Genomic DNA, 21,527 nt, shown 5'->3' on the forward strand with positions numbered 1-21,527 from the left:
CTTCTTGGGGCTGAATCTGCTACTCTTTAGGGACTGAATCTGCTATGACCAAAAACGCTAGGCATGAGGGTTCTGTTGCCGATGACAAGGGCAGAAAACGCTGATGTTTGCAGTTTTGCCGGTGATGGAACTTTGCAAAAAACGCTAGGCTTGGGCTTGCTTGCGATGAAGATTTGCTGATGCAAAAATGCTAAGGCAAGGGACTTGCTGGCGATGATGCAAATGCTGAAAACGCAAGGCTAATGCAGATGAAGAAAACGCTAAGTTGAGTCTTGCTTGGAGGGGAGAACCGCCAAGGTCTTGTTGGAGAAGTTGCCTGCTAAGCTTGGCTCCTATTGCCTCCTCTACCAATTAGTGCTAGTCTAGGTTTGCTTATATACAAACTTGCTCAATTTGCCCTACCTACTTTCCAACAAAAGTCACTTAAAAATAATAAGTGAAAAATGTCAAAAATAGGTAAAATAGGCTAAATGCATTGGAAAATTCCCTTAAGTGATTCTGATGGATTTTGATGGGGATGCCTATGATCATGCTGTGTGCAACCAGAGGATATGCATCTACACTAAGTGTCTGGGCATGCATGGTCTACGAATAGACTCACAAATGTGCCAAATCACCTCTAAATCTAGACTGACTGGACTGATTGAACCCTTGTCATGTTGTAGCTTGTCCACGGACACATAGGGTTGGATGTGTCACATGACAGCAAGCTTTCTCAAGGTGCTCGCACTTGTTGACTTGACATTGCCTGCACTTTTTCCCTAGCTCTTTCCATGCCTAGGTCAATAGAAATATCTTTCAGCCAATGCTAAAGTTCTTTATATGCCTAATTGCCCAGCATTAAGAACATTATGACTGTCGAACAAAATCTTTTGTCAAAGTTCAGGGATTTCGAGTGCATAGACTTTTCCATTCTAGACAATATTACTCATATATATGCTTCACCGCAAATGCCTACACGACCTGCATGTATGTGTTCATATTTATGCACATGCGTGTATATAAGAACCTGTGTGTGTGCGCGCATGTGTGTGTGTAATAGAGAGGGGAGCAGCAAGCAATTTCAAAAAACTGCAGCCTGCGCGAAACCCTGATCTGATGCCTGCATGAAACCTGTTTTGCAATCTGCATGATCTTGTATCTGCAGTCTGCGCTCGTGTGCGAACCCTAATCTGCTACCTGTGCGAAACCTGTTTTGCAGCATGTGTGAGCCTGTATCTGCAGCATGTGCTCGAGTCTCTCTGAGGGTGTGTGTGTGTGTGTGTGTGTGTGTGTGAGAGAGAGAGAGAGAGAGAGAGAGAGAGAGAGAGAGAGAGAGAGAGAGGGTTTAAGAGCAACCCGTCAGTTTCTTATTCGTTATAGGTTCACAGTTCTACTACAATTATAGTGATTTTGCAAGGACTAAGGGAGGTACACTCTGATGTAAGTCAGGTGTGGTTTCTTGTACATGGTTTTGTGGTCTCTATACAGAGTTGCAAGTTTTTAAATCTCTATAGCATTGAAGTGTGTCAGTGTTGCTAGGAGAGTGCTTTTGTCATCTGATGGATCTACCAGATCAATGCATTTACAAACGCGCCTTGGAAAATTCGGATATGGAGCTCTTGACCCTCATTAAAGAATGTTTACATGAAGATTTCGAAGATGCGCGTCAAGCCTAGGAAGGGCTTGCTCCTGCTATGAAAGTGCGTATTCCAGAGCAGGAGCTCATGGACCCTATTGCTCAATATGCCTTAAATACGGTGATTCATTTCTTCGCAGACAAAATGCCTACTCCTCAAGATGTAGGCGAATGGATTGATTTCCTGCTCAAGCGGCAAGCAATCCGGGGGGTTTACTTCGGCAGAGAGGATTTTATGAAGTCTTGTTAGCAGACATGGATGCTAGGGATGCTCTACTTGAAATGTATCCTCTCTTCTTCAATAGGTAGGATCCGGACATACGTATGGATCCATGCGGTACGGTACCGTACGGATCCGTACTGTACGGAATTTTTTTGGTTTTTAAAAAAAACTCCTACACAACCAGTTGAATGTTTTCGCCTATCTGGGTTTAGTCCGAGCGCCTTAGTTTTCTGGAGTTTCTCTGCAACAGTGACCTGCAACCTGCAAAGTCCATCTGCAGCACCTTTTCGCGCGTGTTTACCAGTAAGAAATCGTATCTTCCGTCTCTCCCTCTCATATTCCTTTGTGATTCCCTCGCAATAGCATATGCGTTTTTGTCACAATGTCGTGTTCCCATTGCCCAATGTGTAGGTCCACCATGCCTCACAAACCCAACCCAGTCTGGAGCACACACACCAATGTCATTGCGGTGGTAAATACAAGAGGGCAAGCAGGATCAAGAACACGCACTTGGACTTGCAAATAATATGGAAAGCAAAAGACAAGTACGGTGATGCGTGTGTTGAGGCACCTTACTGCCATCGGCACTACTGACCAACACGGAGGATGCAAGCTTGTTCTGCGAGAGATTAAGGATGCTTTGATTCTAGAGCACTTCCCGAGAGGGGGTTTTCCCTCGTCCAAGGGTAAGCAAGCAAATGAGGCAACGCAGGATGCCTTGCAAGATGCATAGTTTGCAGATTTTCCAAATGCACAAACACGGCAGGAAAGGGACGTTAGCAGGAAAAGGGCTCATTGTTCTCAGGATGAGGATACAGATCAAGGGACACGCATGTAAACACAGTCTACTTTGCCTTCACGTGTCCATGTACAGTCCTGAGTAAAAGAGAGGCAAAAAATTGCAGAAACAAGGATTGCTCGCACTCTCATAGAGTGCAACATTGCATTTAATGTCTCGCGGAAAGAGCAATGGAAGCGAATGGTCCGCGCCATTGCACAAGTCGGCGCCACAGATTCCTGAAGTGGCTTGGAGTATCAGAAGATGCGCACAAAAATGTTAGATGAGCAGCGAGAGATCATTGACAAAGCATTGGACTTAGTGAAAGCTGGGTGGCAGCAGTTTGGTTGTACTATCGTCTCTGATGGGTGGAGTGATATTCGCAGACGCCACATTATCAACATCCTTGTTTCCTCTTGCCTTGGTACATACTTCCTACGTGTTGTGGACAGGGGCAAGGCTAACGAGCGTATTTTGGCAGAGTTTATTTTTGGACACATTCCGCAGGCCATCAAGGAGGTCGGGAAGGATAATGTGGTACAAGTACTCTCATTCTCAAGAGTCGAATCTCTTCCGTTTTTTAGTTTATCGAATCTCTTGCGCTTTTTAGAAGCCATAGTTTGTAACTAACAAGATATTGGTCATATAATGGTCATTGGTTTTGCAAGTTGTCACGGACAATGCGTCCAACTACAAGGCAATCAGAGAGATGGTTGAGGCGGAGTTCCCTCGCATAGTTTGGACTCCATGTGCTGCACATTGCCTCGACTTGCTCATGGAGGATATTGGCAAGTTGACTTGGGTACAGCCTATTGTTTCTGAAGCGTCGAAAATGACTATTTTCTTCCGCAAGAAACATAGAGCACTTGCCATATTCAGGAGTCACATCACACTAGACATGGTGCGTCCCTCGAAGACTAGGTTTGCATACATGTACCTAGTACATCAGCGTTACAGGTTGAGGGATCCACTGTTGCAGACATTTGTGGACCCTAAGTGGCGGTTGATGGATGGACGTATATGAGTCGTCCTATTCATGGAATGGCTGTTGTACTCCATCCTCTCTACAAGACTCCATAGCTTTTTGCAGAGAGCGGTTTGCTCAACTTGCGATCAGAGTACCTAGACAGGATGTTCAGTGAGGATGAGCAACTGGACCTTGACAAGGAGATGAGCAGCTACATGAACAATCTAGGACCGTCTTTCTTGAGGAGTGTGTCTTTGAGGCAGGAAGCTACCAAGCTTCCCCTCACTTGGTGGCAAAACTATGGAAGAGCCGGGCTTCCAAATTTGTGCAATTTTGCACTATGTATTCTCTCACAGGTATATAAATTTCTCGCATAAACCAAGTACTGCGTACTACGCTCGGGTGTTTTCGTGGTTTTCATTTATTCTTTTATCTTGTGTATATGTCTATAGGATTGCTCAGCTGGTGCTTGTGAGCGCAATTAGAGCGCCTACTCTCTTATACACACCAAGATTCAAAACCGCTTGAGCACTATGCAAATTGGAAAAGTTGGTCTAATCTCGAGCGAACATGAAGCTCGTGCGTAGTTTTCATGCTTTGGGGTCACCCAAGCAGGTAAGTCTTAATAATAGATCATTGATACTTGAGTCTTGGTTATGAGAGACTCGATGTTAAAGCTAATGCTTGGCTACTTATACTTTTGAGCAAGTAGATCCAACTCAAGTGAAGATGGTTCCTGATCCTACTGCACAGGAGATAGATTGTCGGATCAAAGATGAGCAGGAGGAGATGAGAGCTTCATAGAGAGCTTGAGAGCGTGGATCGGCGGGTCACTAGATCACGAGCACGAGCCCTGGCCATCCCTCTTCGCCAGGAGGCTGCAGATCCAGAGAGAGCACGACGAGAGAGCATTCGCAGAGGCAAGCTGCCTGTGCGTATTAGTCGTGGTCGAGCGAATGAGGCAATGCGTCTCATTCTAACTGAGGAGGAGGATGACCCAGTTGAGCTGCTGGAGGCATGTGCTTCAGGAGATCCCACCATTGTTGAGCCAGAGTTTGATGAGGAGGGCAATGTCTTGACAGAAGGAGACATGGCCTCCTCATCTTCAGAGTCCGATAGGGATGTTTGAGTATCTTGATGCTTCCTAGTTTACTTTTTTATTGAGTCAGGACTCGTGCTTTGTTCCATCTTTGCTTATTATGGATCGTTAGATGTACTTTTTGTTTTATGGATTCTATCATTTTGGTATTTTTATGAGAATTGAGATTATGGTTTACCACTTATGAAGTATGTCATACAAGTACTTTAAACTTTTATGAATTGTATTGCCTTCCAAGTCTAGTCTGTCACATAGTGTGCAATCATGCAATGTGTAAATCAAGACCACTTTGAAGTTCTTTGAAGTTTGTTATTAGATTTCAAATTTTAGGGTATTTGTATCTGAGAGAGACTGAAGCTTTGGACTATATCTGTTCTTAAATGTTGCATGTCGAGCAAGTGGTTAATGTTCAGGACTCAGGAGTCATCCCTCGTCGATATTCGTGTGAAAGCCTCACATGTGTACTTATGGAAGCCTTGGAAGTTGGTTTGTACTATGTAGAGCACTGAACTAACATCCCTGGAGACTTTGGAGTGATACTTATGAATATACTATCAAGTACAGTGGTAAATTTGGTCAAATGCTATCTGAATGTTCGGAACCAAATTTGCAACCACCTCCTTCAGTTGTCCCTACCCTAAAATTCCCCCACCTCAAATATCTTATGCTGAGGTACAAAAAGAGGTACAAACTAAAGGTACTTCAACTTCCTCCCCAACAGCTGGGGCAAATAAAGACAAAGAGAAACAATTACTATTGTCTACACTTCCTGCTTCTCCAAATGTTAAAAGACAAAGGAAAGAACAGGCTTCACCTCTCAAGCTTGGATAGTGTCCAAGAAAACTGTTAAAGCCCGTATTCCGGTATCTCCTCGCAACTATGTGCCTCCTTTGAAGAATGTTACTCAGAAAAAACTCCCTTGTAATGGAAACACTTCTTTGGTTGAGGCCTCGGACAAGGTTGTTTGCTCCTACAAGGAAGTGGTTACAAGTGGAGCCTGTTCATCGCAAGGTGCCCTTATTTTCAGTCCTCCTAGTCCAGGTTTTGACTCATCTCCTCATGTACCTGTAGTTGGGGAAGATGTGTCGATGGGCACTGGTACTTGAGTCCCTTTTTCTTCGCCCACTGTATATACCATATAGAATGCATAGTTCTTTGAATTGCAGGTCTCCTATAATGTGCGTGGGTTATGTAATCACAACAAGTGGCCGCTTACCTGGCACTATGTACATACATGTAAAGCAGACATAGTGATTCTTCAAGAACATACCCAGCATCAAATTGCCGGGTAGACTTCTTACTTTGCAGGTTATTGAATAGCCTATGCAGGATCGGTTGGCTATTCTGGAGTGCTTATGCTTGTTCGACATCAGCTCTTCCCAACTTTGGTTTTCAATGACCCGGCTGGGAGATGGATGGTCATCCATCAATGTATTGTTAATGGGGAAATCTTCGACTTTGGCAGATTATATGCATACACAGCTTTTGGTGATAGGGCGCGGTTGTGGAGTGCCGTCTCCTCATATTGTTGGCACTCTAATGCATTTCTCTGTGGGGATTTTAATAATGCACCAACCTTGCGAATAATTCTACTGGCACTCTCACATGCTTCATATGGAACGACAATCTTGGGATCAGTTTATGCTTGCATGCAATGGGTTGGATTTGTGGCCCCTTCTGCATGTGGATGATCCAAGATTCACTTTTCTACATAATGCTCGATCTATGTATCGCGCTCGACTGGATCGCTGGTACCTTTTTCACAGGCAACAATACGATGACTTTGTATGTGAGATGAGGATTGACTATGCTATGTGTCTCTCGGATCAAATTCCCGCAAGCTTGAAACTCCATTTGGTCCTTTTTTATCAATGACTCCCTACCTAGGAAGAGACTCTTGCATGTCAATAATGCTTATCTCAAACATGAGCTTTTTTGCACTATGATTGTGGATATCATCTCGCCTTTGACATCTCCGATGCATGTTCATATGGACACAGCCTGTTCTTTTTTTTATGCGTGTTCAATGTGTTATCCAAGATTATGGCATGTATTATTTGTCACAATTAAGGGGAACACGTTAAACACGCAAAGGATACTTGTAGCAGATTAATGCACTTGGCTAACAATTCTACTCTTACTGAGACTCAAGATTCCGAAATGCTCTCTGCTTGCACTATGTTATGGCATAACGATGAGAGGAAATTGGCCAGATGGCAGACTCAAGCTCATCACCAGGCTTTTGCAAATAAAGGATGTGCTTCTAAACAATTCTTCCAACACCTCCATCACTCTTAGGCAGTCTCTAGCTATACGGAGAGTTGAATTATCGTCAGGGGAGTGGACCTCCTCCATACGGAAGCTCGCACAAGCCCTGCACTCTCATTACGGCAAGATCTTTGAGGCTCCTCCTCCTCCCACGCAAGAAGCTCGCCAAGCGCATCACTTGTTTCTATCACATGCTACTCCCATTCTTTTGATGCAACAAGCTCAAGACTTGGAAGTTGTTTTTATTGAGTCGGAATTGTATGCCATCTTGCTTGATTCGGGCCGGTGGAAAGCTTGTGGTTGGTCCAAACAAAGGGGAGGATAAAGCAGGGTCGTTGGAGGAGTCCCCCTTGGGTAAAAGAAAGGAAAAATGTTAGATCAATCGACAGAAGGCATCAAGTTTGAGGTAAAGACACTCGGGGCAGGGGAGCCTCAGGGCTCGATCTGAATGATTGTTAACAAGGTGGGTGCCGGTGCAGCATCCCTCAGACCATGCATCTCTTTTGCTAGCATTCTAAAGGGTCCTATCCCTCTGGACAGTGGTTCCATCAAAACCATTGAGGCAATTAGTGATGGAGGACAGGAAAAGTTGAAGAGTATCAAGGCTCCACTAGAACAGGAACTCAAAGAAGTGAACCAGCAAATAGAGACCGCCGGCCCCAACAGAAATGAAAGAACCAGCTCACAAGCAATGCAACATTTCGGATTTGGGCCTAGGCTATCCCGTCTCATATTTTTCTTGTATGCACACAACACTTATGCACGTTTATCCCGTCTCATATTTTTCTTGTATGCACACAACACTTATGCACGTTTGTTGGATGGATCTCTTACAAAATCTTGGCCTTTGGGACGCTCAGTAAGACAAGGATGCCCTCTCAGTGCTTTGCTTTATGCGATCGCTACACACCCCTTACTTACGAATTTGGATTTTTTGACCTCCACTAGTAGATTGCATAGCCCGACATTGCCTTCTGGACATCATTTTATCAGTCAAGCCTATGCAGATGACTATTTATGCCTCGCAATCACTATGATGATGTGCAACAAATTATGCATACTCTCACTTTGTTTGGATTGGCGGCAAGCCTCAGAGTTAATTTTTGTAAATCCAAGCTATTACCTTTAAAAGATGTGATTGGCAATGAAACGGGCCCGTAGGGCAGTAGACGTAGGCTTTCACCCGAAACTTTACTTTAGACTTAAGGACACAGAGAAACTTTGCAAATAAAAACCTGTAAAGGAATTGACACTTCAGACACACACGGCTTGGAAGCTAGAGCCCTACCAAGCAGACGCCGACACCTGTTGGCCCCAAAGACTGGCGCCCCTTTCAATATTTCTTTATTCTTACTGCGAATAAACGACCTGAACACTTTCACCTATCTCCACCAAGCTGTCCAAACCTGTCCATGGCTGTAATTTCAGGTTTTTGACCCAATTTCGCTAGCATAACAGCACAAAACCCTCTGTAGGTCAAAAGTACACGTCACGTCAAGGACACTTTCCCTTGCGGCTAGGAAGCTTTCCATTGAGCTGCAGGTCAATTTCAGCGTGCTGTAATTCCCTGTTTTGTCATTGCCAGTGCCCAAAGCCCTATTTACGCATCCCAAGGCTTTCCCGAGGCTCCCTTGGCATTGCCCTGCAGTTTAGGTGCAAAACCCTAAACCTGCAGAAAACACAGCAGGCTGTAATTCTCTGTTTTGGATCATTTTGGGTAGAGTAAGCACGCCTACGAGTGTCTCAGGTGCTCCCGCACGCAATGGGACAGTTCCCCTTTGAATGAACGGGTTTCACGCGAGAAAACTCTCCGTTTTCGCAATCCTTCGTGATGGGACTGTGCGTACTTGTGGGGGATTAGCAATTAGCTAATCCGGTTCCTGTTCAGAAGGCTCTTGCCTTGGCAAACGCGCATAGACCCTCAGAACTGTACATGATGAACTGAGTAGCCCATCTAGTGGGGCATTACCATATGTGCCAAGGGGGGGGGAGAGATGCGCGAGAGAAAATCGTCACGCTACATGGAGCAAGGGAGAAGGCAAGCTTTCCATTAAAGCAATGATCATCTGCACCTACTACTCACACACACACTGTAGTCACTTGGGGAGTAAAAATCAATCCCCTCTCTTGAAATGGGCGCCCCCTCTAGCTGATGCTTCTGGCAAATGCTACAGAGCCGCCATGTGTCCAGTTTGCCTCTTTAGAGTTGATTCCTACTACCCACCGACTTATAAGCATAAGCAAATATTTCTCCTACTTGCCCTTATTATCCGACACACAACATTTCAGTAAATCCAAGACAGTAGAATTAGCCTCTTCTGACTGTCCATTAGTTTGTGGATGAAATGAGGATGAAAACTTGAGCACGGTGCCCATGTTTTCAAACAATCCTCTCCAAAACAAACTCGTCATGCGAGGATCACGATCACTGACAATCGATTGTGGCATATCATGGTACTTACACACCTTGTACATGAACAACCGTGTCATCTGGTTAGATTTTATCTTCTTCCTGACAGAAATAAAATAGATCTGCTTGCTGAACCTGCAAATAATGGTCCATATACCATCATTCCCTGTCGGCATTCTTGGAAGATCAAAGATAAAATCCATAGCAATGCTTTCCCATGGCTTATCCGGAATCAGCAGTGGTTGTAATAACCCTCGTGTCTTTTGCCTGTCAAACTTGACCTTTTGGCAAATCACGCATGCTCACACAAAGGCATCCACATCTCTCCTCAAAGTAGGCCAATAAAAGAATGTCTCTACCACTTTCACTGTCGCATCAATTCCACGATGCCCTGTATACGGTGGGACATGACTTTCTACCATGACCTTATGTCGCAATGGCCTAGTATAAAACCGTCTCTGAGGGGGTAGTGCTCATGACATTGCCCATCTTGCAACTATTCAAAGATCCTCGCAAAATCCTCATCAGTAGCATATTGTACCTTCATGTCATCAAATTCATGATGATAAGGAATGACATAGCTGAAATTTGTGGCTTCCTTGATAACGCATCAGCCACAACATTCTTCTTGCCTTCCACATGCATAATCTAGAAGTGGAACATAGAAAGAATGTTTGCCAACCGCATATGCTTTTTGGATAGCTTTGACTGTGTCAAGAAGTATCGCAAGGTCTAATATCTGTCTAGACAACAAAATCAGCACCTAACAGGTAGTGCTTCCTGCTAGAGAGCGCATGAATGACGGCCAATGGCTTTCTCATAGATTTGCAGTGTCTTTTCTAGCCCTTGCAAGATTCTACTCTCACATCTTGCGTTACCACTGCTCCGATGCTATTGCCACACGCGTCACACTGGACCACAAATGACTTCCTGAGATCTGGTAAAACAATCACAGGATCTGAAGTCAACTTTTCCTTTAAGAGACTAAAAGCTGAAATCTCTTTTTGGGTTCATCTGAAAGTGACCTCTTTCTTTGGCAAAGCGTGAAGAGGTGAAGCTATCTCTGCAAAATTCCTGATAAACCTTCTATAGTATGAGCACAATCCTATGTGGCCAAGAAAGTAGATCTCTTTCAGAAAGTATTCACTTTTCTTAGGATTGACGAGTAACATGTGACTGCGCAGCTCTTTGAACACAATGGTCAAGTAATGCCTATTCTACTCTTCATTCTTCGAATAGACTATCATGTCATCAAAGAATGTGCCAACAAATTTTTTATGCCAGCGGAAAATCCAGTCCATCATCCTATTGAACGTAGCGGGAGCATTTGTAAGACCAAATGGCATCACTAAAAACTCATAGAGACCAAACGTCCTAAACGCAGTCTTGTGTACATGCTCTGGCCTTACACGAATCTGATGGTACCCACTCTTAAGGTCTATCCTGCTGAAAATTGCAGCACCCTTTAAACGGTCAAGAATATCATCAATCCTTGGGACAGAAAACCTGTTCTTGATGGTATTCTTATTCAACGCACAGTACTCAATACACATGCACCAAGAGCCATCCTTCTTCTGCACTAGGAGCATTGGGGAGGGAGCAAGGTGAAGAACTAGGTTGAATCAGCCCCTTCTCTAAAAGCTCCTCGACCTGGCCCATAATCTCTTTTTGTTGAGCTGCACTAACCCTGTGAGCCTGTAGGGAGGTCTGTTTGGTGGGCTACACCCTGGCACCAAATCTATCGTACGGTCCTCAGGCCTCTCCAGTGGCAATTGTGACGGTAATGAATCAGAAAAAACAGTCCTTAAAATCTCGCAAAAATGCTGACCTTTCTTTATCTAACACAGATGAATTTGACTGACAACTATCTGAACATCACATGCAAAAATCAAGTACGCAAAAAGATGATTCTTAATTACAGAATTGATAGCCGAAGCAGATACAATAGGGACAGACCCCCCTTTGAGCTTTACATCCAAAACATGAGTTTTGCCTCTATGTTGAAGGGTGATCTTTTTGTCAAAGACATCCAGCACGCCATGTACTCTAAACATCCACGGGATTCCCAGTAGCGCATCACACCCTTCTAATGGCATGATATAAAACTCTTCAGTGTCCACATACGATTGAATATGCACATGCAGTTTTCCAATAATGGGAGTAACACACTCTGAGTGGACAAGATATGCCAACCCTACCTCTACCCTGTACCCCATCTCTTCAGCTTTGATGCCCAGCTTCAAAGCTAAGTCTGGTGAGATAAAGTTTGCTTTGGCATCTGGATCAAAAACGATGAGTGTCGTCAGATCTCTAACTTTACCCCATGCTCTGCATAACTCGTTGGCATCCATGCTTGGCCTGTCACACACCATGTCTGGCACTAAACCTACCGTAGGTTTAGGCTTCTTTCCTTTCTTGTCCTCTTTATCATCTGAGTCAGTTGGTCTTTTCCTTTGTGGACAATCTGTAGCAAAGTGACCAGGCTGCTCGCATATAAAGCATTTATTCTCAGCCATCAAGACCTTCTTTTACTCGAGCGACTTACGCACAAAAGGCTTCCTTTTTTGTTTCTTTGCCTACGCTCCAGAAGTCCCGGCTGAGTCCTTGTCCTTGTTGACCTTTTCTGACCCCTATGACGCTTCAGGAGCCGTTTTCACAAAGGGCTTCTTTGCTGAATTTTTCTTTTGGTGCCCCCCTTTCACGTTGCCCGGAAACCCACTATCCTCTCCCTTTCAACGAGGCAAGACCAATGTTGGCAACTTCCATAAGCTGAGTGAGGGTAGCCACTCTCTTCTTTGTACAGTAATCTCGAAGCCCTCTAGGCAATCCACAACAATACTTCTCAATTTGCTTTGTCAGTGGCACAAACCTACAGGAGGTTACTAAGAGCAATGCTTTACAAAACCTCCAATTGCACTCCTGTAGGCTCTTGCAAGTAGCCACAGTGAGTTGGTGCCAATTTGTCATGACATCGGCTTCGAATTCATTTGACAGCCACGCAGATGCAAACATTTGCTTGAAGTATACCCATGTGGCCGGTGCCTGTCCTTGCATCAACAATGTCGTCCACCATGTAAGCACGCTGTCTTTCAAGAAAGTGGCAGCTTTCCTGACCTTCGTGTAAAATTTCCTCTTGCATAAGCTGTATCAAACTTATGGAGGAAAGTAAGAGCCTTCGCCTTATCCTCAAAGCCGTTGAAAGTGCTAAACTTTACAGCTGCACAACCTTCTTTGTAAGCTTTTGGCTTTTCCAGTGCCCCCAAATTGTCATAGGGAATTTTCTGCAACATGGGCACTGTAGGAGGGGTCATCGGCATTCCTTGGCCATTGCCATTTTGCGTCGTAAGTGCCATATCTGGCTGCTATCTAGAAAAACCAGCCATGCCAAAATTGCCATGTGGCACCCCAAACTGGCTCTGATTGCTCTGAAAGCCTTGCTGCATGCCGATATTACCATACATGGGGTTTGGCATCATGCCTTGCATACCCCCAAACATTGTTCCTGTCATATACTGCTGGTTTCCGAGCACATAACCAACAATACTTTGGAACACAGATCCACCCCCGAAATACCCAGGATGTACCATGGGTGGTGGAAAAACCTGATGCATTGCCTAGAAATTGGTTCCCTCTCCATTTAGCGCAACATGCAGGGTTTGAAAGGTGGCGGGCTGAATTGACAAAACCTGTGGAATTGGCGTCCTAGCCACCTGTTCATGGACGAAAGGAACCTGCCTTGGAGCCCCTGACTCTGCAACGTGCGAGTGCTCCCTATCCTGTTGGGATGCATGAAGTACCTGGGCTTGAGCCTCATCGAGCTCTACTTGCTGTGTGAGTTGCCTTGTCTGTTGTGGCACTACTGGTGCTTGCAAAAACTCCATAAACCTTGGGTTCTGCACCAGTCGAGAAAACGCATCCACAGCGGCAACCAACCAAGTCCTAAACGCATCATCTTCAAGTTGCCCAGTCATAAAGCCCTACATTGGTGGAGCATTCACATCAACAAGAGGTATAGACAAACGTGGCCGTGAACCCTTGCAAACCTCAAACACTGTAGGATTGCCTGCCTGTAAAGAGGAGCCCTCTTCCATGATGCCTTTCCCTTTGTCAGCCATAGGGTAATCCCGGGTTCCTGTACTCTGTGTCTTCACCGCAAACCAACCGAGGCTCACCTTCTTGAGGGAAAAAAAATTGTCCCGACAACAGAACCATGAAACCGGCCCGTAGGGCAGTAGACGTAGGCTTTCACCCGAAACTTTACTTAAGACTTTAGGACACAGAGAAACTTTGCAAATAAAAACCTGCGGGAATACACACTTCAAACACACACGGCTTGGAAGCTAGAGCGCTACCAAGCAGACGCAATCAGCCCCCCCTCATGAAATGGACGCCCCCTCTAGCTGATGCTTCTAGAAAATTGCTGCAGAACCGCCATGTGTCCAGTTTGCCTCTTTAGAGTTAATTCCTAGTACCCACCCACTTATAAGTGTAGCGAGGGGGCCTAAATGACTTTGAACGGAGCCTAGACACCCTTTTACTACTCGGATTCCAGTGCCGACTGGCCCGACCATCTCGTGGTGGCAACCTCTCCTTCTCGATTGCGGGTAAAACTCTCAACCGTCGGCCATTTCACACTGGCCACGCAATGTCTGGCCATTTGGGGGTTCAAAAAGAGGATCCCAAAAATTAAATAAAAATCATCGGAAAGAAACCAACAACTAAGGTACTCATGACAATAATTAGGAGTTGCCACGTCCTCGTGCCAGGCATAAGATATTGTGGCATGGGGAGATTGTTCCTCCCCACGTTATTACTGCCAATTGGGTCATCCACTGGCTTGGGATGTATCAGCTACGCAGAAACTGGATTGGATGCTCCAACATCTATATTCCAAATTGACTTATTGGTAACTGTCCACGTGGCCATTGCATGTGCATCTCCAAGTTGTCCAGTGCATTCTCGTGTGGCTTATGTGCAGTTTTACTTGCCTTTGTTATCTTGTTCTCAGTCACGCTTATAGTCCCTTATGCCTAGTATTTCAGAGCATTTCTAGCAGACCTCGTCTAGCACGAAGGGTCTTCGGCTTTTATCTATGGACAAGCTGTGTTCTCCCAAGCAGCTTGGAGGGCTGGATATTTTGGACTTGCTACGTCATGTTCGGGCTCGATATGCTATTACCAGTCTTAATGTTATGAGCTCTCATGGTCTCGCATTTTTTTGTACGCATATTGTCACGCCATCTTTTGGTCATTGGCAGTCGACATATTGGGACACTATTTTTGGGAATCTTGAAGGACGCATTCCTGGTTGTCCCTTTACTTCTTCTCTCATTGTTGACCGGAAGGCTGTCACTTCGCATTTGGCATGACATGGTAGACAATCCTCTGTGGGTAACTCCCTTCGTTTGGAGAGTTTGCATTGGAGTAGGGCCTTCTCTTCCACTTTGGTTTAGCGGTCTCCTCGCTAAGCGTATTCTTTCCCAGAAAGAAATCTGCCAGGTGCGTCAGGTGGTGGATGACACGGGTCATGTTCTTTCGTTCTTGATGCGATGTCCCGTTTTCAGTTAGGTCTCCACTATTCTCCTTTCTAGCAGGAAATTCAAAAGATGCTTGCTGATCACTTGCCCATTCCTCCTTTGAATATGGACTCTCGCTTCTCTGATTGGAACCTTCCTACTACAGATTGGATTGCATTTCAGCTGGCAATGTCTATGCCCTCCTACAATCTGATGTGTGGATTGTGCATCATGGTAATCAGCTGTGATCAATCTCCGAGTCATCCTTTGGTGGCAACGAGCATTGTCCAGCCTTTGGCAGAGTCATCTACCTTTGAAGGAAGGTATTTTCTTGTGGCGTTGCTTAGTGGGAGCTCTACCTGTTGGCAATGTATTACATGCACAGCATATTGCGCCTTCTCACTACTTGAGATGCCTGGAGGCTGAGGAAATTGTGCCACACTTATTGTGGGGTTGTCATTGCTCCAGAGCCTTCTGCTCTTCGGTTGTGTTTTCCTTCCGGCATTTTTCACAGACGGTTTTGGCTTTTTGGGGTGCTCTAGTCTCCGCAGCCTCAGTTTGCGGTGTTCTTTGCTTGGGTCAAATTTTGGGTTCTGTGGGTCATCTAGCACCATAGGAATTCTTTGATGTTTCAAGGCACTGATATTGACCCCTTTCCCTATTTCAAATTGTTGCTTGGTCAAGCACTGCATTTCGCCCATGATGCTGGGAACATCACTCTTGATGCCTACAGAATCTTCTTTGGCTGTTTCTAGCCGTCGGAGTCTCATCGTGCTCCGCAATTTGTATCTCTTGTTTTTCGTGGGTTTTCCTCGCTTTGAGCTTTCCCACTTGTAAATTCTATCAACTTGATTTACCCCAAAAAAAAAAAAGAGTGTGTGTGTGAGAGCATGCACCAAGTGCATAAATTGTGTGAGTTGATCTAACAAGAAGTGGATATGTGAAGTAATGATCCCTTGTCATCTGCAAGCCTTCTATGGCCAGATTGTTTGCAGCCTTTAAACCAGTTTTTCTTAATAATGCTCTTTCTCTATTTAACAGGTGCCTCCCTTGTAAAAGAAGGAAGAGTAGCAAGTCATTTATTTCTCCATACCAGATAATACTGTCATTCTTCCATACCAGATAATACTGTCATTCTTGTGAAACTTGGAAATTCGAAAACTGTTAAAAAATGTGCTCAACAAATTTCTCGAGAAAAATCTGTACCTGAAGTAGAAACTTTCGCTTCATTGAACATGAAAAATCATTCACTAAGAACTCCTCTGAAGGTAGTGAAAAAAGCTTTTGAAATGAGGCATTCTTAACAAATGACCGCCTGGTAATCTGCATAAAACCAAGCACCTGTATCATTTAATGCCACAAGAAAGATTTGAAACACTTGGCACTTGCAAGTAAATATATCACAAACTTACCTTTCTACCAACTTCCTTTTCAACTTTCTCAATGTATTGCCCTGCACTGTCTGATTCTTTTGTGTTCATCAAGACAATGCGCAAATGAATTTTAGACCCTGCCGCAAGAGCATCTTTACCCTCCAGAGGGACCCACAAATCTGCTAGCTCCTCCGGAGTCTGCTTTAAAAAATTTATCTCAGCATGTCCAACTGATCCAGCTTCAGTGAATGGACCTTCAAAATTAAAAACTTCCACATTCATGGTTGATGGCGCTTCCTCTGTAGCATCGAACTCAAACTTTTCTGCAGAAATTACACAAAAAAGAAAAACTTATTGACGTAGCTATGCAGAAATTGCATAAAGCCACAATGATGCATAGTAATAGTAAACTTGTCATGTAACCTTCCCACTTAGGATTAAAGCTTTGCAGTTTAACGGAGCTTGTTCGTAATTTCCCAGTACAAGTAAAAACAACAAATGGATCTGGAGGTGCAGCCTCAACAGATGCTGGCAAATTCTTCGCACCAACGAGAGTAACAGCCAGCAACCACCCGTTACCCTTTGCTTTGACTCCATGATCGGACACTGATTGCATGGTTCCAATACAAATGTCACTATCTTTCAAGAAAAGCATATACAAAGACCAGTTTTGCAATGTATCCATAAAACTAAGCAAGCATACCTTTGTAAAACCTAGCCCCTACAAACTTTCTGGCAGTTGAAAAGATCCGTTCCATCTGAACTCCTAATATGGCTGAAGTTACAAATTCGCGCAATGTGTCTGGAAAGTCCAACTTCCACACCTCAAGTCCACTTTTTGGGCATGGCCTCGAGATGTATATATGCAGTAAAATAACCATAGTGCTTAAAATTACCAGAAATACTCTTAAATTGCAAAAATATTCTTTGGCTAGTTGCCAGTCACTTTTTGCAGCCGATTCATCCACATCCGCTCTGATTAACTGCATATTGCCCTGTGCTGCAGCAGGCCTAGCATACTTTGTAAGCACCTGCTCAAAGTCTTTGAAACTATCTTGCAAGCCTTGACGAGCTCCACTCTCAATAATCCCTTTCATCATGGTGCTGCTTAAGAAATGAATCCCCCAAGAAATCTCAAGAAAGGCAGTTTTCTCCAGTCTGGCAAAAATGCAGTACTGAATTTCGACACGGAATGTCTTTCCATAGGGAGCATCCGGAGTCGCTGCCACAGCATTAACAACAAAGCCCTTGTTATCTGCTCTAGAATACATCTGGTCTTCTGTTGCCTTAACAGATTTCACCAGCTTTGTGGCTGCTTTGACATAGCTGATCATGCGTTTTGGTTTATCTAGCTCTCCTCTTTTCCAAGGACCTTCATATAAATCTGCCGACTTTTGTACCTCGACGAGATCTTTCTGAAACTGGGAACCAGGCCTAAACAGGATTCCATTCAAAGACTTTGCACTCATAGCGTAAGTACCCATAAGTAAAATACCTCCTGCTAGAGGAGCAGGCAAATCTTCTTTTGAAGACGGCTCAAACACGCCATTATCTTCAAAAAAGGAGATTGGTACTAACTCTTCATCTTTATCAGGAGAGGTGATGGAGCTGTCGTGGCTTGCATGACTCTCCTCTACTACTTCCTTCTCCTGTGGTTTTGTGAAGAATGAAAGAATAGCACTGGGTAGCCATGCTGAAACATGGGGAAAATGAGACAAGGGTCCTATACTAAGACTGGAATCTCTGCTTTCATGGTCAAAATTGATAGCCTCCGGTACAGATGTTTGATCTTGTGGTGCATCGTCCATCGATTGAAAGGAATCAGAAGAGCTTGTCCGTGGAAGAGAGCTGTGTTCTGGGGTACTATTAACCGAGGAAGAATAGCTTACATCCAATGGCTGATTTAAAGTCCCTGAATAAGATGTTTTACCAGACAAAATAAATCCGGCACGAATTTCACCTGCCAGCTTTAAACCATTCTTAATCAGAAAAGAACCACGTCACCAATAGTTGGGAAATTGACACCAAACTTTCCTAACCTTTAACAACATTCAGGGAAAAAGTACTGACAGTGCAGCAAAATGCCCAATGCTTAGCATAGAAATGAGCATCAGCCTGACTGAATACATGATAAACAAATTTTAGCAATGGACTATTACACAAAAAGCAATTTGTATTCAGTTTCGCTGATTGTATCCTTGAGCTTACACCAGTGGCAGAATTGTAGACTCCAAGGCGTGTTCTCAACTAAAAGAGAAAAAAAGCTACACTTAAACCACAAATATGTTCTTTCCCAAGCCCCTTCTCTGCTCCTCCTTTTCCGGAGACCCCTCTTAAGCCTTGACATCTGCCCGCTTTTTCTGAATTCCCCTCTCAAGGCTTGAAACCACCCTACAGTTCTCTTTTTTCTGTCTGCTTGTGATTTTCTTGCAGATCCTATCTTTCTCTGCTCTACGTTTCATTCTGTCCCTTGTTTCTTGTTTACTTTTCTTCTTAAGCCTCTGAATTTTCTCTTGAGATTACCTATATATTTATTTCACATAGATGCAGGTTCTCAATTGTTGGTAATGCAACTCAGATTAGAGCTAGCGCTACTTTGTGACTTTCAAGCTGTGCAATAAACAAACATTTGAGCACATTACAACATAACTATATGCACAAGGCTAGATAAAATATGTACATTTATCCTGCTATGGGTTCTTTGAGAGATTTTAACCGTAACAAATACTCTTCAATTTTCATTAGGAGCAAATAAGACCTGCTGAATAGAGGTCTTCAACTTAACATTTGTCCCTTAAAAGCCTCAAGCCGAGGATTGCCTTGAATTTGGTGTTTTTAAATCTTGAGCTCCAAATGTGACCCTCGCATATCTATCTCAAGGTCAGTTCTCTCACAACACTGGATTCCTAATCTCACATGAAGAGATAAGGACCAAGTTGCGACTAGGAAAAGACTAACAGATGAACATGCCTGTGACAGGAGTTTTGGACCGCTTGCTGCGTTTCTGAAGTGGGTACCAAGAAGAAGCAATTGACAGCCTATCTGCATGCAGTACAACTGATACTGGCAATCGTAGGCACCCTAAACACACATCTGCAAAACGCTCCTGATGCCACACTGAAATTTGCAGCTCTGCCCCAAGATCGTCTACATTAAACACAAAATCTTCAAACCAGCAAGGGTCTGGCAATCCATTTGCGCAAACTGCACTTTGGCATTTTGTGCTGCCAAGCTTCAGACGGGCATAAGCATGGCAAGGCCGATCAGGGGCCCTCAAATTCCTTGCTTCAAATAGCTGGACGTGCAGCTTCATGGTTTCAGAAGAACTTTAAAAGAGGCGATTCAAGATGACTGTGGACATCTGTATTTAATGCCTGCGGAACGAGCGACCTGATATGCCAAAAGACCGCTTAAGGTAGTCCCATAGAGAGGTGGAAGATTGTACGACAATCTGAGCAAAAGTAAGATTAGAATGTGAGCTAAAGACAATTGCAAACTCTGATGGACGTGTGTGTGTGTGTGTGTGTGTGTGTGTGTGTGTGTGTGTGAGAGAGAGAGAGAGAGAGAGAGAGAGAGAGAGTACCTATACAAGAACGAAATGGGAAGAGAGCTATTACAGTAAATAGCAAATCTGAGCACCACGCGGACTCCAGAGGTTCACGAGAAGATCTTACGATGACAGCAGCTCCGGTAGAGGTAAAGGGCATAATGCAAATCGTACGCGACAGTAGACGGCCAGCATTTTGAGTAGAGACGAGCCCGATTCGGAAGAGAAGGGGGTAAAGGAAACAATTAAGAGCGGCGGAGAAAAATATGAACGGGGGAGAGGTTCGAATACACACTAGGCGAGGAAGGAGGAGAAACGCCAGGAGTGAAGCTCCAGAATCGTGCAAAAGAAGAGGAGGAGACGGTTCTCGCGAGATAGCGAGCGGAGGGTGGATCGGCAAGTGTCGAAGGTGGAATGGCGAGCTTCGAAGCAGAGCTGCGATGGCGAAGAAATGCGGCGGAGCAGCCGACGAGTTTTAGAAATGGCAAGCTTTTCGGCTTCCGAATTCCCGTGGCATGGCGACGGCCCGGCTTGCCACCTTGTTTGTGCCTACTTTCTGCCACGTCACCATCCTGCTGAACGTCATTTTTGCCACGTCCCCTGCTCTAGACTGCCGACGTGCAAACCTATCCACGTCATCGTCCAGATCAATCTTGGACGCCACGTCAGCAGTTTCTAGAACCTCAGCAGTAGTCTAGAACCTCTATCCCGTCAAACGTAGCCACGTCACACTTGAATATTTTATCTAAGCCGCCTTTTGACCTTATCTTAGTAGCAATTTAATCACAGCAAGGCCAAGGCTCAACAAGCCTACAGGTAACAGGCCCATTCAATGGGTGCTATTTATGAAATAGGTGCTCTAAATTTTGGACGCAACTTCTTTAATGAGAATCAACACGGATGCTTTTTGGGCTCTTGGGTAGATTGTTTTGCGCACACTAGGGGTGCAAGGCAGGCCATCACGAGCAAGGTAACACAACAACATGAGCTCTCATGTGCGCTTGTCTGCACGCATAGAATCTCTCTCTCGTTGTGGAGGCGCATAATCTCTCCCTCTATGTAGAGAGTGTTGGTGGCGATGGCTATAAGAGAGTAGGGGGGAAGGACGATGTCTCTCCAATACGAGGCCGGTAGGAGGATGTACTAAATAGCAACGAAGAAAGTGAACCACGTGCCCAGGGGGCGGGGCGCTCCAGAAAGAAGATCTTGGTGACAAAGGGCTTGCTATGAGCGGGATGCAAAGCGAACCACGGGCCCGCGGGGGGCGGGGGGCTCCAGAAAGAAGATCTTGGTGACAAAGGGCTTGCTGTGAGCGGGATGCGAAGCTACAAAAGAGCTAGTATGTACCTGCACGAGAACAGGCTAGGTCATACTTTTGCCAAGTTAATGAAATATAATCTCGACTACAAACTAATGAAAAAGTTCTAGAAATAGGTAGTATTATGTGGCCACATTTTCTAAAAAATCGTAAAAATTACGAATCTAGAAACGATGCGTTTTGAGAGAAGGATCCTCGCAACAAGCCTGGGGCAGGTGGTGTGGGGTCATAGGGCAGTAGACGTGCGCAAGCTTGCCATGTTGCTGGCTCGAGACTTGCTGCTAACTGTGCTCCGTCTCGAAGCTTCCTTCTTGTCTCTGTCTCTCTCTCGAACCTCACCTATACGCTCAGGAAGGCGGTTGTCCAAAAGGCGGTGGCCGACTATGAGGCCCTTCACATTGCTAGTGCCTC

At 44.7% G+C, this 21,527-nt stretch overlaps 1 protein-coding gene across 3 annotated transcripts in view; it reads right to left on the reverse strand.

Moving 5' to 3' along the window:
* LOC147425169 (C2 and GRAM domain-containing protein At5g50170-like) overlaps positions 1 to 20,319 on the reverse strand; it is a 44,776-nt gene extending 24,457 nt beyond the window's left edge. For 2 of the 3 annotated variants that reach the window (XM_086500719.1, XM_086500718.1), the window contains exons 1-5: positions 19,010 to 19,203; positions 16,955 to 18,211; positions 16,675 to 16,857; positions 16,291 to 16,574; positions 16,085 to 16,201 (exon numbers count right to left, since the gene is read on the reverse strand). In XM_086500719.1, the coding sequence (XP_086356845.1) occupies positions 16,085 to 16,201; positions 16,291 to 16,574; positions 16,675 to 16,857; positions 16,955 to 18,059 (1,689 nt within the window). In that variant the 5' untranslated portion in view covers positions 18,060 to 18,211; positions 19,010 to 19,203. The other variant, XM_086500720.1, reaches the window with a different exon arrangement.
* Between the last annotated feature and the right edge of the window lie 1,208 nt (positions 20,320 to 21,527).

The sequence above is a fragment of the Adiantum capillus-veneris genome, chromosome 25, assembly GCF_014529385.1.
Source record: "Adiantum capillus-veneris isolate H3 chromosome 25, ASM1452938v2, whole genome shotgun sequence".
NCBI lineage: Eukaryota > Viridiplantae > Streptophyta > Polypodiopsida > Polypodiales > Pteridaceae > Adiantum > Adiantum capillus-veneris.